Source organism: Rhipicephalus sanguineus, chromosome 7 (genome assembly GCF_013339695.2).
Source record: "Rhipicephalus sanguineus isolate Rsan-2018 chromosome 7, BIME_Rsan_1.4, whole genome shotgun sequence".
NCBI classification, from domain to species: Eukaryota; Metazoa; Arthropoda; class Arachnida; order Ixodida; family Ixodidae; genus Rhipicephalus; species Rhipicephalus sanguineus.
Genome location: NC_051182.1, coordinates 14551064 through 14565106, shown reverse-complemented (window position 1 = coordinate 14565106; position 14043 = coordinate 14551064). Strand labels below are relative to the sequence as shown.

Below are 14043 nucleotides of genomic sequence, written 5' to 3'. Positions count from 1 at the left end.
GAACGGGCGCTTTTCGTCGGCTGTAACGATTCAATGTTGGAGACCGAATTTATGCCAATTTTTGCTAACTTGACAAAAATAACACGGTTATACAATATTCAGTCATATCCGCATGCAACATACACTATATCACCGACAGTTATTTACATATTCAATTCCGAGCTTATTGTCAAAAGCACTGAAACAAGGTACCCAAGTATTAGAACTGAAAACGAAAGTCCTATGCCTGCCTTGTCGCTTCAGTGTTAATGATACGGAGTAAAATATACAGGACTACCGACTGAGATATTGATGGCAGTGTTCTCTTCCTGATACGGCGCAAACAGATTTGGCACTTGTACTGACTGCGACGCTGCGCAATTTAATATGCGCCAGCCGCATATTAAATTGACACGTGCCTTTCAGTGATGAGATTTGATCTGTGTTTGAGACAAGCAATGTAATTAACCTCGCAATTTTTATAACACAGCCAAAAACCAACAGCTTGCTTTTCAGTGAGAGAGTTAGACGAAGCTGCGCTATTTTCTTGTCTGTCTGCCATCTGCCCCTAACAGCAATGAAGGCAGACGACAGAAAATCTTCTGCATTTGTACTTATGAACAGACGGGACAGACGAAAGAAAAGGGGCAGACGACAGAACAGCTTCCAGTTGGAATCGGAGAGTGACACGAAGCTGCGTTGAGGTCCTGTCTGTCTGCCGTCTGCCTACATCGGACGTAGAAGGGACGCTTATCAAGCTGGCTTCTTGTTAGCGATTACTTTAGCGAGTGGTGCATTATATATGGTTCAAAATGTTTTAGCAGCCTCGAAGGAAGGAAGAAGTGAAGGAGTAATAGCGCTGGCGAAAAAGCACAGTGGCGTGCGGCACCGTGTGGTCACCAGCGATGGGCAGATTGCGGAGCTGGGTATGGCAACATGCCGAAAGATCTTTGGACGGTAGCACGGCCAAATGTGCCGTTTGCAATGAGGAGTTTCACATCAATATGTCAACATCGTCTCTCGCTGTGCACCTTCTCAATGAACATGGACTTCAAAAGAAGCCATCCAAGCGCTGCTCGTAAGTAGAAAATTGTACTTCGGAAGCTGTTGAAGTGCGGTTTCAGGACATCTGTTATTGTTATTCGAGCACGCCTTGTAAGACCTTGAACGTTTCTTCAGTAATTCATATATTTCAATGAATTGCCACCATCACTTTAAAGAATTTTATCGTACTTCTGAAGACTCCGTTCGCAGATGGGAGGCATGTTTTAAATACCTGTATAGCACATGAAGCTCACACCGTTATCAAACGGTTATTTTTGATCGCGATCGGGTCTGATTAAAATATAATTTCTTGATCATGTTTGGCTTCATTACGCAACTTACTTAAAATGGAAAACTGAGCTAGTTGGTATCGATTTATGCTAAGGACTGTGCAGCTCTCACAAAAAGGACAAAGGACGGAAGAAGTGCACACGCGGTGCTTGGAGCTAAAAAGTGTTGAAAAATCTGATCAAGATGGGGCATAATCGCGACCAGCAGAGCACCATGTGACGCCGGCATTACCGAACAGAGCCGCTTGCGCGCCTGACTCTCTAGAACATAACAAAATAGCTGTTATTCGACGCGAACGTCTCCCTGACCCCTTTGACAATACAAAGTTACTGTACGCAAGCCTTATATCAAACCGGGTCTCTTTTTTTTAACACGAAAGTGTTTTATGCCGGGGTCCACCAAGACTTTCATGCCGTATTTCCATTACGGAAGTACGTCAGCAAAATGAACGCCATCAGATGGCAAAGAAAAAAAACTATATAAGAAAAATTTTCATTTACGGGAGTCTAACCCATGACCTCTCGGTCCGCGGACGATGGCTGGCGGGCGCTTAGCCCACTAAGCTACAGCCAAACTTTTTTTTCTTTTTTTTTATTTTCATGGTATTTATTCAACATACACATGGCACTTGAAAGTAATACAGACAAAGAACTAATATGTTGAATATGCTCCTATCGCGACAGAATGACTAACAGACGGCACTATAGAATTCGCAATCATCTCTATAGCGAATACTTCAAGTAACGCGACAGTAACGGCCTTTTCCAATTATATGCTAGAACAGCGGTAAGGATAAGCACCTCACCAATGCCGGATACCACTCTGGCTGACTTTCGATTTGCTCGTATACATCTCTCAGCTGAGTAACCATCCTAATGAAGTGGGCTGTTGAGGAAATTATCGGCTCTGCGTTACTCTGCAACATGCGCGTCTTCCACAGGCTATGCATTCCAATGAGAAGAAGCATGTCGAATGGTACGTCATTACAACTCGCTAGCAAGAGATATCGCACGGATTGTGAATTTAGCACGAAGTCTTTTTGAAGAGTTCATTGGAGCACGTCCCAAAATAAGACTGCATCTCTGCAGCTTATAAAACAATGTTCAATTGTTTCTGGCACACCACACAGAGGACAATCAATGGACGACACAAAAATGTCTCTTGAACGAAGCCAAGTTCTCACAGGCAAGGTCTCTGAATGTAATTTCAAAAAAAAAACGTTTTTGTCGATGGTGTCAGTGGCATTTTACGTACTCGATCTAAGACATCATGTCCTGGCAGTCCCAAGTATTTTGCACGATAAAGTGGTGGCGGAAACGGCATCGTTATTAAATCTCTGTAAAGATGTTTGCGTGATACACTGTACAAATATTCATTTGGAAACATTTGAAAACTGTTAAAAAACGAACAGAGAAATAAACTTCTCGCGTAAATCCCCACAGACATGGTCGTGGAGAAGAATCGGACGAAACTACTAGATCAGGTAGCACATTTACCAGGTTTACCTGCAAGAATGCTCCAATAATCGGATGAGAAACGTCGCGGAAAAAAGGAGTAGCGAGATACAATGTGCCACACGTACAGGTGTACTAGACCAAGCCCACCTGCACTAACTGGTCTGAATAGATTGTCTAATCTCATGGATTCATATGTTGATGACCATATAAATGTTGCAAACTTACGGTGAGAGCTCTGAATATGCGATCTAGCACAATGCAGCACTTGTACTACATAGAAAAGGTTTGCAGCCAAAAACTTGTTGCACGTTTCCGCTTCGCCGAAAATTGAAAGGTTATGTGGTATAAAATATTTAGCATAACGCTCAAGGCCTGCCACCCTATCTCTCCAGTATTCTTTCTCGTGGGTGGTCATGTGTTACTGAACCGGTATCGTTTTCAGGCCATTGCATCGTCATTGCTCAACTAGGTAAAAATTCCAATGTAAAGTTCCGCCCTCGTTGGGCTCTTTGGAAATTTAATTGCACCCTTTTAAGTGACAAATAATTTACTACTGTGACCACTTGCTTGCTATGACCACTTGCTTTAACGCTGATCTACCTTTATTTGCTGCTTGGGAGTTGTTCAAGCAAGAGGTGCGTGCTCTCGCTATAGAACAAAGTTCTGTAAAATTGTTATATAGGAAAAACGAAGAAAAGATGCTAGAGAATAGCCTCAGAAGCCTTTATGGGATAGAGTGTGAAGCACCTGGTTCGTGTGTTGAAGAAATTGCTAGTATCAAATGTGAAATTCAACAGTTCAATGCAGAACGCTACAGAGGTGCGCGATTTCGCTCGTGCAATAATTGAGCTCTAAATTCCGAGAAACCAACCCGTCAGGCTCTGCTGGACAAACATCGTCACGCAATGTCAAGAACGATATGGGAAGTGTACTATAATGGTACTTTGGTGACCAATCCAGATGATATCATAGCGGAATTTGAGAATAGCTATCGAACATTGTTTAGTACTAGTACTTCTGCTCAGAATGTTCAACTTCTCGATCAACTCGTGTCCCTCATTAAGTCATTAACAGATGAAGATTGTTCACTTGTAAGCGGTCCTGTTGCTCAGAAAGAGCTAGAAATTGCCATCGATCAACTACCTTTATCGAAAACACCAGGTCCTTATGGAATATCAGGTCAATTTTATAAGGCATTTAAGGGACGTCTATGTCCCATTCTAATAAAAATTTTCTCAAAGGCGTTAGAGATCGAGGCTCTTCCGCAGTCTTTCACCAAAAGTCACACAGTTTTGATTCCATAGAGTTCTGATAAAGAAAAATTACGCCATGCTGATGGCTACAGGCCCATAACGTTATGTAACGTAGACAATAAGATTTTTGCCAAGATTTTAGCTAATAGGCTGCAGTTTGTTATGTCGATTGTTGTTGGACCCCATCAAACATGTAGACTGAAAGGCCGTTCTATACAGACTAAAATCCACATCGCTCGAACTATTCTAGATTTTTGCTCAAATTCTTTTGACCAACTTGCATTACTGCAAGTTGACCTCGCAAAAGCATTTGATCGTGTCTCTCACTCGTTTCTGTTTTCCCCTTTACAGCAAGTTAATGTCGGCTCAACATTGTTAAAAGGAGTGAAACTTTGTTATAATCATTGTTCTACCCGCCTAATAGTGAACAGTCATCTCTTGCAGCCTATATCTATCAGCTCTTCTGTTAAGCAGGGATGTCCTATGTCGCCGCCCCTTTTTTCTCTATACTTAGAACCGATATGCTTGCATATCATTCAGTCTCAAAATATTCATGGCTTCAGACTGCTAGAGAATGAAGTTAAAGTTTTAGCATAAGCGCATGACATTGCCTTTTTTTGTACGGACAAACCCGACATTGAAAGGATTGTTGATGTAGTAGAGCAATTTGGTAGCGTCTCAGGCGCATAGGTGAACTATTCTAAGAGTTCAGGTTTGTGGTTTGGGTCATGGGGATCTACAGCTGATCAGTTTTCCGGTATTGAGTGGTCTGTGGTGCCACCAAAGTATCTTGGTGTTCCACTAAGTGCACACAAGTCAAGCGCACACTACTGGAGCTACCGCCAAACATATTACGGAGGCTAGATGAACGCGCCTTTTATCTTTCACACTTTCCACTCGCAGTGTTCTTGGATGGATGCTATGAGAGTCTTCTTTCTAAAGGGTCGGTGACACGTGTGCCACCAGGATCGGAAAAAAAAACGCACCGTTGCTACGACCTTCCAATTCAGTTTAATTTCGTCAGCGCTTTAACACACCGTCAGGTGGCGTCTTTAGCCCAAGCCTCGCTCATAGCATCTATTCATATCGAAAAATAGCTTTCCGACGCTCGCTCGGCTGTCGCACCCCGTTCCCCGCTTGCCTGTGAGAAAGAAAAACTTGGTAATGGGTTAGTTGGTTGGACATGATCAACGTTTTTTGCGCAAACTTTACAAAAGCGAACTGAAGACGGCGATGAAGGACGTACATGTTCATCTACGCATTAAACATTTGTTAGTTTACGCTGATGTGTTTTGACCGTCCTTCATCGCCGTCTTCAGTTCGCTTTTGTAAAGTTTGCTCAAAAAACGTTGAGCCTGTGAGAAGTAACGGCCAGGCTTGAGAGAAGAAACGACGCGCGTAGCGTTTCTCTTCGCATATCACGACGCTTTGAGGGAATGCATATCGAGTATCAATGTTTATTATGTGCTTGTTGATGCCATCTTTGCGCGGGATTCACCATATGCGGTGTCCACGTATATGTTAAGAACTTCAGCTACCGCAAGGATTAAATCATGATCATGGGCGTTTGTCGTCGGTACGGAGATGTGCCATTAGGCGTCAACGTGAGTGCGATGCGTCCACATCATGCGGTGCTACATCTGCCAACAACAGTAGACATTGTACAAGCTGTCATATACCAATGCACTATAAACAATAAACTACTTCTGTGACGAGACGTTTCACTTTCGTGTTATACCGATTCCTATGACGGAGGGATCAGCCATCTTTTTTTTAATATAAAGCATTCTTCGGTCTTAAACAAATTCATGCTTGAAAACTGCTAAGAACTACACGTAGGCTTGCTATATTAAAAAAATATCGCACTTGTTTGCTAAGGAACTGCGCGATTGACGGAACACAAGAAGTAGTACGTTCTAATGTCATACCAACTAGCCCCCCAACGCACTTCACTTGTTTGCTATTGCACTTAAGCTTAGGACACAACAATGAAGCGATAAAAATATTAATTTCGCGGGAAGCGTTCTGCCTGCTTTTCTTTATTACCTATGAAACGTAGGTATTCGATGATGTCAGATAAATACTGCAATTTTTTGGTTAGACTTAGTAAATTTTAATTCAAAGTAAACAATTCAATAAATGTTGCGGTTCTTTCTGGCATCACCGCCATAATTAATAATGTTGCAAGGAACTCACCCGCTGATATTTCATTTTACAGATTGCCACCAACCTCGGATATAAGCGACACTGATGAATTTTCTGCTGATGACACCCTTGATGGTAACGAAACTCTCAGTCACGCAACTATACCTGGGACGTCAGCGGGACCTAAGCCACGAAAACGACAGAAGAGGCGCGCTGAAAGACAGGAGAGTATTGACCAGGCGCTAGCAAAAATGATCGCTATCAACCAGTTGCCTTTGGCATTCGCAACCAGTAAAGGATTTAGGCATTTCATGGACGTCGTGGAGCCAAGCTACAAGACACCTTCTAATGCTAAGCTGAAAAATCGAATTAAACTTCTGCATGATCACTTGAAACAGAAGGTAGCATCTCAGATTGACTCAGCTACAGCTGTTGCGCTCACCTCAGACTGCTGGACATCAAGGGCGCAAGATTCCTACATCACAGTGACTGCGCACACTTTGGACAGTGAGTGGAAGTCACAAGCGTTCACTTTAGCAACGGAGGCTATGCAAGAGCGGCACACGGGAGAAAATATCATGCAGCGAATGCAAGAAGTCATCGCGGTGTGGAAGCTGGATGGCAAGGTGACGGCTGTTGTCACTGATAACGCATCTAATGGCATTAAAGCAGTCAATGCACTGCGAGGCATTTTAGAGCCGAATGACGTGACCTGCTCTGCCCACAGTCTCCACCTGAGCATCAAGAAGGCACTGTCCGACAAGGAAATCGATGGGCTCTGCCAGAAAAGCGGAAAACTGGTCGCCCACTTCAGACATTCGACCATCGCCAGCGACCAGTTGACTAGGCGACAGGAGCTGCTCGGCTTACCAACAGGAGCGCCTGACGCAAAGCTGCCCGACAAGATGGAGCTCTACTTACCAAATGCTCGCAAAGCTCATCAAGCATCGGCCTGCCATTCAAAGTGTTCTTGCTGACCGAGCAATTGTCACGGCAAATTCAGCGCAGAATCTTGAGATCAGTCAGCAAGAATGGAATGTCATCAGTGAACTTTGTGAGGTGCTTGAGCCTCTTCAGCTTGCAACTAACATTCTCTGCAGCGACACAGTGTCCCCTGTCTCCATGGTTCGGCCAGTGATGAAAGCTTTAATAAAAAAACTAGAGCCTCAGACCTCTGGCGACCATCTAGTCGAGAATTTCAAAGAAATAATTCGGCTGGAGATATCTCGCCGATTCTCCTTGGACTGGGACGCCCAACCGACATCGGTGTCTGCACGCCAGAGAGCATCTTTCCTCGATCCAAGGTACAAAAGCCTTCAGTATGAGGTACCAGGCGCCCGGGAGGCAATCCGTGCCAATGTTCGAGAAATGCTTGACGACTTGGCAACTTCGGATGACCAAAGCGGGACAGACACTACCCAGACCGAAGCAACAGCACTGGACATATTGTTCGATGCACAGCCTCGCGTTAGTGGCCTGTCAGCTCAGTTTGAAGCGTATCTCTCAGAGCCTCAGATAGGACATAACTCGGACGCACTGAAATGGTGGAAGGACCATGAGTCCAAATTTCCACGGCTTGCGGAACTTGCAAAAAAGTACATGTGCATCCCAGCCTCATCCGCAAGTTCGGAGCGCGTATTTTCATCGGCTGGAAATATCATCACTGCCAAACGGAGCTCCCTTCTACCGGAAAATGTGAGCTCGCTGGTGTTCTTATACCAAAATAGGGCGTATTTAGATCTGTAAAAGCGAGCAAATTGGAACAAATAAATGTGCGTTTCTAAAGATGTCACTAGAATTTGCGAGTACTTTTCATCATGCCAATATTTGTATGTTGCAGGAAAGAACATAACCAGGCGGATTGCATATCGTGGAACATTTTTGTGCACTTCGCCACTTTGCTCGAGCGAACGTAAACTTCGCGCTTCACATTTTACATCAAGAAGTCTGAAAAAAAAATATTTTACGTACTTTTGGCGTTGCAAAAAGAAGTAATGCACCTTTCGTGATTCGACGGTCGCCGCATATTTCAGAAGAAAAAAAAACACTCATCGCTCGTTCGCTTTATCTCAAACCTTGTGCGTCGTTGAGTCAAAAGGGTGTTTTATCAGCGCCGCTTTACCACGCGGTTAATGCGGTAATACCGTAATATCTTGGTCGCCACGCTGCTTTTTTAACAGTGGAGCTGTTTAAGCCGGCCGTATTCTGCCTGTCCCGAACCGAAAACTATCATCATCATGAACGTGCTCTTTTCTTCATCTTCTGCTTCGCTCGCAGAACACGTGCGCCGATTTCTACAGCGCGGGATGCAATACCTCTGATGGGCGAGACAACGAGTACACAGAGAAAGAGAAAGAAAGAGAAATCAAGATAAAGACAGAGAGAAACTCTAGGGGGAAAATTTCTTCGCGAGGCGATTCGAACCCGCGTACTCACGATCCGAAGGCGAGCGTCTTACCATTCGGCTATCCAGGCGCGCTAGCAGAGCACAGCATAACCTTGTATTGTATAGTATAGTAAGAGGGTGGGAAAGTGAAGTGAAGGTGAGGAGAAGAGAGGTGATGGTGAGGAGGAACGAACGGAGGAGGGAAGAGAGTAAAGCAGAGCATATGAAGAGAGAGAAATAGAGAGAACGAAAGGCAGAAGAAAAAAAAGAGAAAGAGAGAAAATCAAATAAAGAGAGAGCAAGAAATAGAAAGCGAGAGAAAGATGAAGCGAAAAATACAGAAAGAGAGAGAAAGGAAATAAGAAAATAAAGACAGGAAGACCGAGAAAGAGAAAGAAATACATAGAAATAAACAGGCAAATTACGTACACAAAAAAAAGAAAGAGAAACAGAGGGAGAAAGAAAGAAAAACTTCTAAAACTTAGGAAAACCACAGCCACGACTACCTAGGTGCCCACCAGCTCCACAGTCTCTTTAGCATTGCGCCTCCAGTGCAAGCTACGCTGTTTTTTTTTCTGTTTGCAAAACCTCTATTAGCCACTCTGATAATCTCATCTTGCTGCCGTACGCATCATGTTGCCGTACGCACAACTGCAACGTTTAAACCAGCTACGTGCCGCCACGACAGTACGGAATTTCGTACTTACCGTACGGTAAACCAGCACTGCTAATACTCTAATTTCAGAAACAACATATCGGCTTAAAACGTAAAAACGTACTCATTAGGCATGTCCTCCATTCACTTGGTACAATTAAATTGAAATGCCGTTTAGGCTATAAGCGGACTATCAACCACGGTCGTCTATGAGGCTCACTTTCCTAAATTTACATATACTGTTAACGATAGGATAAATGCGTGTGGTAAAATCAGAAATTCCATTGGTGTTTTTTATGTACACGTCAATTATTGCTGAAGTTACAACAGTACCACCAAGATGACAAATCGGTAATGTGAAAACACATAACGTAATGTCTGCATGTCAGGCCCAGCGGCGGTTGGTTCTACACTGTGAGAAATGCCGACGTGGCATGACTAAACGGCTGCGGATATAGGATTGATATCGGCAGAATATGTCGGCGAGCTGCGAGAGTGCACGCGTAGTTGAGAGTTGCGGTGACGTCCCGTGAGTCATTAGTGACAACGCCACTTGACTTTATGCTAATGATCAGGTTATTACTCCTTCAAATAGACTTCATTTGATATGCGTGTCGGCGGGTTGCGAAAGATCATTCATGATTGTCAAGGTTGATGACCTGACGAGAGTCACTAGTGATAACGTAACTTGACACAGTAATAGCGACCAGGTTGTTACCCATTGAAAGACATTTCGTTTGATATACACGTCGGCAGGTTACGATATGCATTCATTGTTGTCAAGGGTGGTGACGTCCCGTGCGTCACTATCGATAATGTCACTTGACCTATAGCTACTGATCAGGTTGTTACCCCTTGAAAGATAGTTCGTTTCATATGTATGCCGGCAGGTTGCGACAGCGCATTCATGCTGTCAAGGGTGGTGGCGTCATGTGAGTCACTAGTGATGACTGCCACAGTGATGACGCCACATCAGGTTATCACCCCTTGAAAGACATTTCGTTTGATAGGCACGTCAGCAGGTTGCGAAAGTGCATTCACGATTGTGAAAAGTGATGACTTCATGTGAGTCACTAGTGATAGCGTCACTGGACATCGTAATAGCGATCAGGTAATTACCCTTCGAAATACATTTCGTTTGATATGCATGTCAGCAGGTTGCGAAAGTGCATTCACGATTGTGAAAAGTGATGATTTCACGTGAGTCACTAGTGATAGGGTCACCTGACATCGTAATAGCGATCTGGTTATTACCCTTCGAAAGACATTTCGTTTGATATGCATGTCGGCACGTTGCGAAGTGCAATCACGATTGTGAAAAGTGATGACTTCATTTGAGTCACTAGTGATAGCGTCACTTGACATCGTAATTGCGATCAGGTTATTACACCTTGAAAAACATTTCGTTTGATATGCATGTCGGCAGGTTGCGAAGTGCATTCACGATTGCGAAAAAGTGATTACTTCATGCGAGTCACTAGTGATAGCGTCACTTGACATCGTAATTGCGATCAGGCTATTACCCTTCGAAAGACATTTCGTTTGATATGCATGTCGGCAGGTTGCGAAAGTGCATTCACGATTGTGCAAAAGTGATGACTTCATGCGAGTCACTAGTGATAGCGTCACTTGACATCGTAATTGCGACCAAGTTATTACCCTTCGAAAGACATTTCGTTTGATATGCATGTCGGCAGGATGCGAAGTGCATTCACGATTGTGAAAAGTTATGACTTCATGTGAGTCACTAGTGATAGCGTCACTTGACATCGTAATGGCGACCAAGTTATTATCCCTTCAAAAACATTTCGTTTGATATGCATGTCGGCAGGTTGCGAAGTGCACTCACGATTGCGAAAAAGTGCTTACTTCATGTGAGTCACTAGTGATAGCGTCACTTGACATCGTAATTGCGATCAGGCTATTACCCTTCGAAAGACATTTCGTTTGATATGCATGTCGGCAGGTTGCGAAAGTGCATTCATGATTGTGAAAAGTGATGACTTCATGTGAGTCACTAGTGATAGCGTCACTTGACATCGTAATTGCGACCAAGTTATTACCCTTCGAAAGACATTTCGTTTGATATGCATGTCGGCAGGATGCGAAGTGCATTCACGATTGTGAAAAGTTATGACTTCATGTGAGTCACTAGTGATAGCATCACTTGACATCGTAATAGCGATCAGATTATTACCCTTCGAAAGACATTTCGTTTGATATGCATGTCGGCAGGTTGCGAAAGTGCATTCACGATTGTGAAAAGTGATGATTTCATGTGAGTCACTAGTGATAGCGTCGCTTGACATCGTAATAGCGGTCGGGTTATTACCCTTCGAAAGACATTTCGTTTGATATGCATGTCGGCGCGGTTGCGAAGTGCATTCACGATTGCGAAAAAGTGATGACATCATGTGAGTCACTAGTGATAGCGTCACTTGACATCGTAATAGCGATCAGGTTATTACCCTTCGAAAGACATTTCGTTTGATATGCATGTCGGCAGGTTGCAAAAGTGCATTCACGATTGTGAAAAGTGATGATCTCATGTGAGTCACTAGTGATAGCGTCGCTTGACATCGTAATAGCGGTCGGGTTATTACCCTTGGAAAGACATTTCGTTTGATATGCATGTTGCCAGGCTGCGATAGTGGATTCATTGTTGTCAATGGTGGTGACGTCACGTGAGTCACTAGTGAAAACGTCACTTGACCTATTGCTAGTGATCAGCTTATTACCCCTTGAAAGACATTTCGTTTGATATGCATGTCAGCAGGCTGCGATAGTGCACTCATGGTTGTGAAGAGTGGTGGCGTCATGTGAGTCACTAGTGATAGCGTCACTTACCATAGTAATATCGATCAGATTATTACCGCTTCAAAGACATTTCGTTTGATATGCATGTCGGCAGGTTGCGATAGTGCATTCATGGTTGTGAAGAGTTGTGACGTCACATGAACCACTAGTGATAGCGTCACTTTACATTGTGCTAGTGATTCGATTATTAACCTTTGAAAGACATATCGCTTGATGTACATGTCGACATATTTAGAAAGTGTATGCTAGTTAAGAAGCGTGGTGACGTCGAATGAATCACTAGTGATCACGCCATTTGACTGAGTGGTAGTGGCGCCACTTATTACTCCGAGGAAGGCATTTCGTTTCACATGACTGTCAGGAGGTAAGCGACGTGTATGAGAAGCGGGTTGATGTAATGTGAGTCACTAGGAATCATGTGTTAAAGTAGGACCTCAGCGACTTATAATATGAGTCACATAGTGATTACGTCAAGTGGCTGAGTACATGTACTTTGAAGGAAACATATGGTAATAGATAAGGAAATCGCACGTCATGATACAATCAACTCGAAGATTACCTGTGAGGGTTGCGACTCATTTGTGTCAGTCACTCTTGTCACTCAGCTCGAAATGTAGAAAACGAATCCTATACTACACGTATCTGATGACGTCAACAAATCACTGTCAGTCATGACGCTTGTGACTATTGCAAGGAATGTTCATTCTTCTATTAATTTATGGAAGGGTCAAATTGCCTGGGACTGGAAAAAAATTTGGAGGACGCTTGAGGTTCGCCTTCAAGAGTAGAACGCGATAGCGTGATCGGCCGCCGTAATCTGGGACAAAAAAAGTGAGATGGCTAACCAGAGCTGATATCATACTTGCACGAGTGGTTGCAGTGATGCCTACAAGTATGAGAATCAGAGAGGAACGAATATTTTCCCTAGCATTGCAGAATAAAAATCCGGTTATTCGGATATCCGAATATCACAATATTACTAACCGAATAACAAACCGAATATCCGGTCACTCCGGTTATGCGGATTTCGAAATCGAATAACCGATGAATCGAATAGCCGGATAACCGGCTTTGCTGCAAAACCGGTTTGTTGTTGCTGCACTACCTCCCACCCCTTCTCCATATAGGAAAGGCTGTGTGTGTGTGTGGGGGGGGGGGGGGGGGGGGAGGCGCTTAGTTTGACGTGGGCCAACCTGGAAATTTAGAGGTGGGTGGCAACTTCATAATTTGAGGGTGGGCTGACATGAAAACTTCGGGAAGGGCCAACGTGATAGTTTGCGCGTGAGACAACTTGAGATTAAAGTTTGGAGATAGGCCACCTTGAAAAGTCAGGGGTAGACTACCCAAAAAAAATTTGGAGCGGGGGCAATGTTGAAACTTTCGAGGTGGGCTAATTAGAAAGTTCTGGCGCTGGGTCGACTGGAAATTTGGGTGTAGACTATAACGTACAATTGTTATAATGATGTCAAGGTATTACATGTCCAAAAAAAAAGACAGCTTTGTCGGAGCAAAAAAGTGGTGAGACAGGGTTGCGGCTCATTTGGTTGGATTCAGGATTTAAACACCGATGTTGTACGCGTAACGTCGCAACACACGTGATACGACACGTCAGACCATCAATGGATCGTCGGTGCTCACACGTGCGGTCGCGCCGCACCTTATCGTCACGCCCACGTCGTCGCCCACGTTTAGAAGCACGCCAATCCTTACTTATGTTTAGGCGATTCCTGTGAAGGTTCTGTACATTTTTCGTCATCTTCCCTTTCGATTTTGCTTAGCGGCACATTTCCAGTCGCGGTACGGCACATCGTATGATGAATCGAAGCGAAGTGCCATGGTAAGCGACGTCACAAGCAGCACTTCTTGTGAAGAATATTAATGCATGTCTCGCTCGAAACTTAGCTTCGTCGAGAGTTTGAAATTTCGCTCTACGCAGCCGTTTCACATTTTGAAAACACGATCCACACCACCTGCCTGACGCGCCTCGCTTGTTTCTAATGCCCAGAGCTGGCGAGG

At 44.0% G+C, this 14043-nt stretch overlaps 1 protein-coding gene across 1 annotated transcript; it reads left to right on the top strand.

The window, feature by feature from the left end:
* Positions 1-6420: 6420 nt before the first annotated feature.
* On the top strand, positions 6421-7146 carry LOC119400596 (uncharacterized). Its single transcript, XM_037667658.1, has one exon. It carries the CDS (start codon positions 6421-6423, stop codon positions 7144-7146), a length of 726 nt encoding a protein of 241 aa, XP_037523586.1.
* Positions 7147-14043: the final 6897 nt, after the last annotated feature.

Bases quoted from the DNA above. Each gene is read 5' to 3' on its own strand.
- LOC119400596 (XM_037667658.1), top strand. From the start codon at position 6,421: ATGATCGCTATCAACCAGTTGCCTTTGGCATTCGCAACCAGTAAAGGA.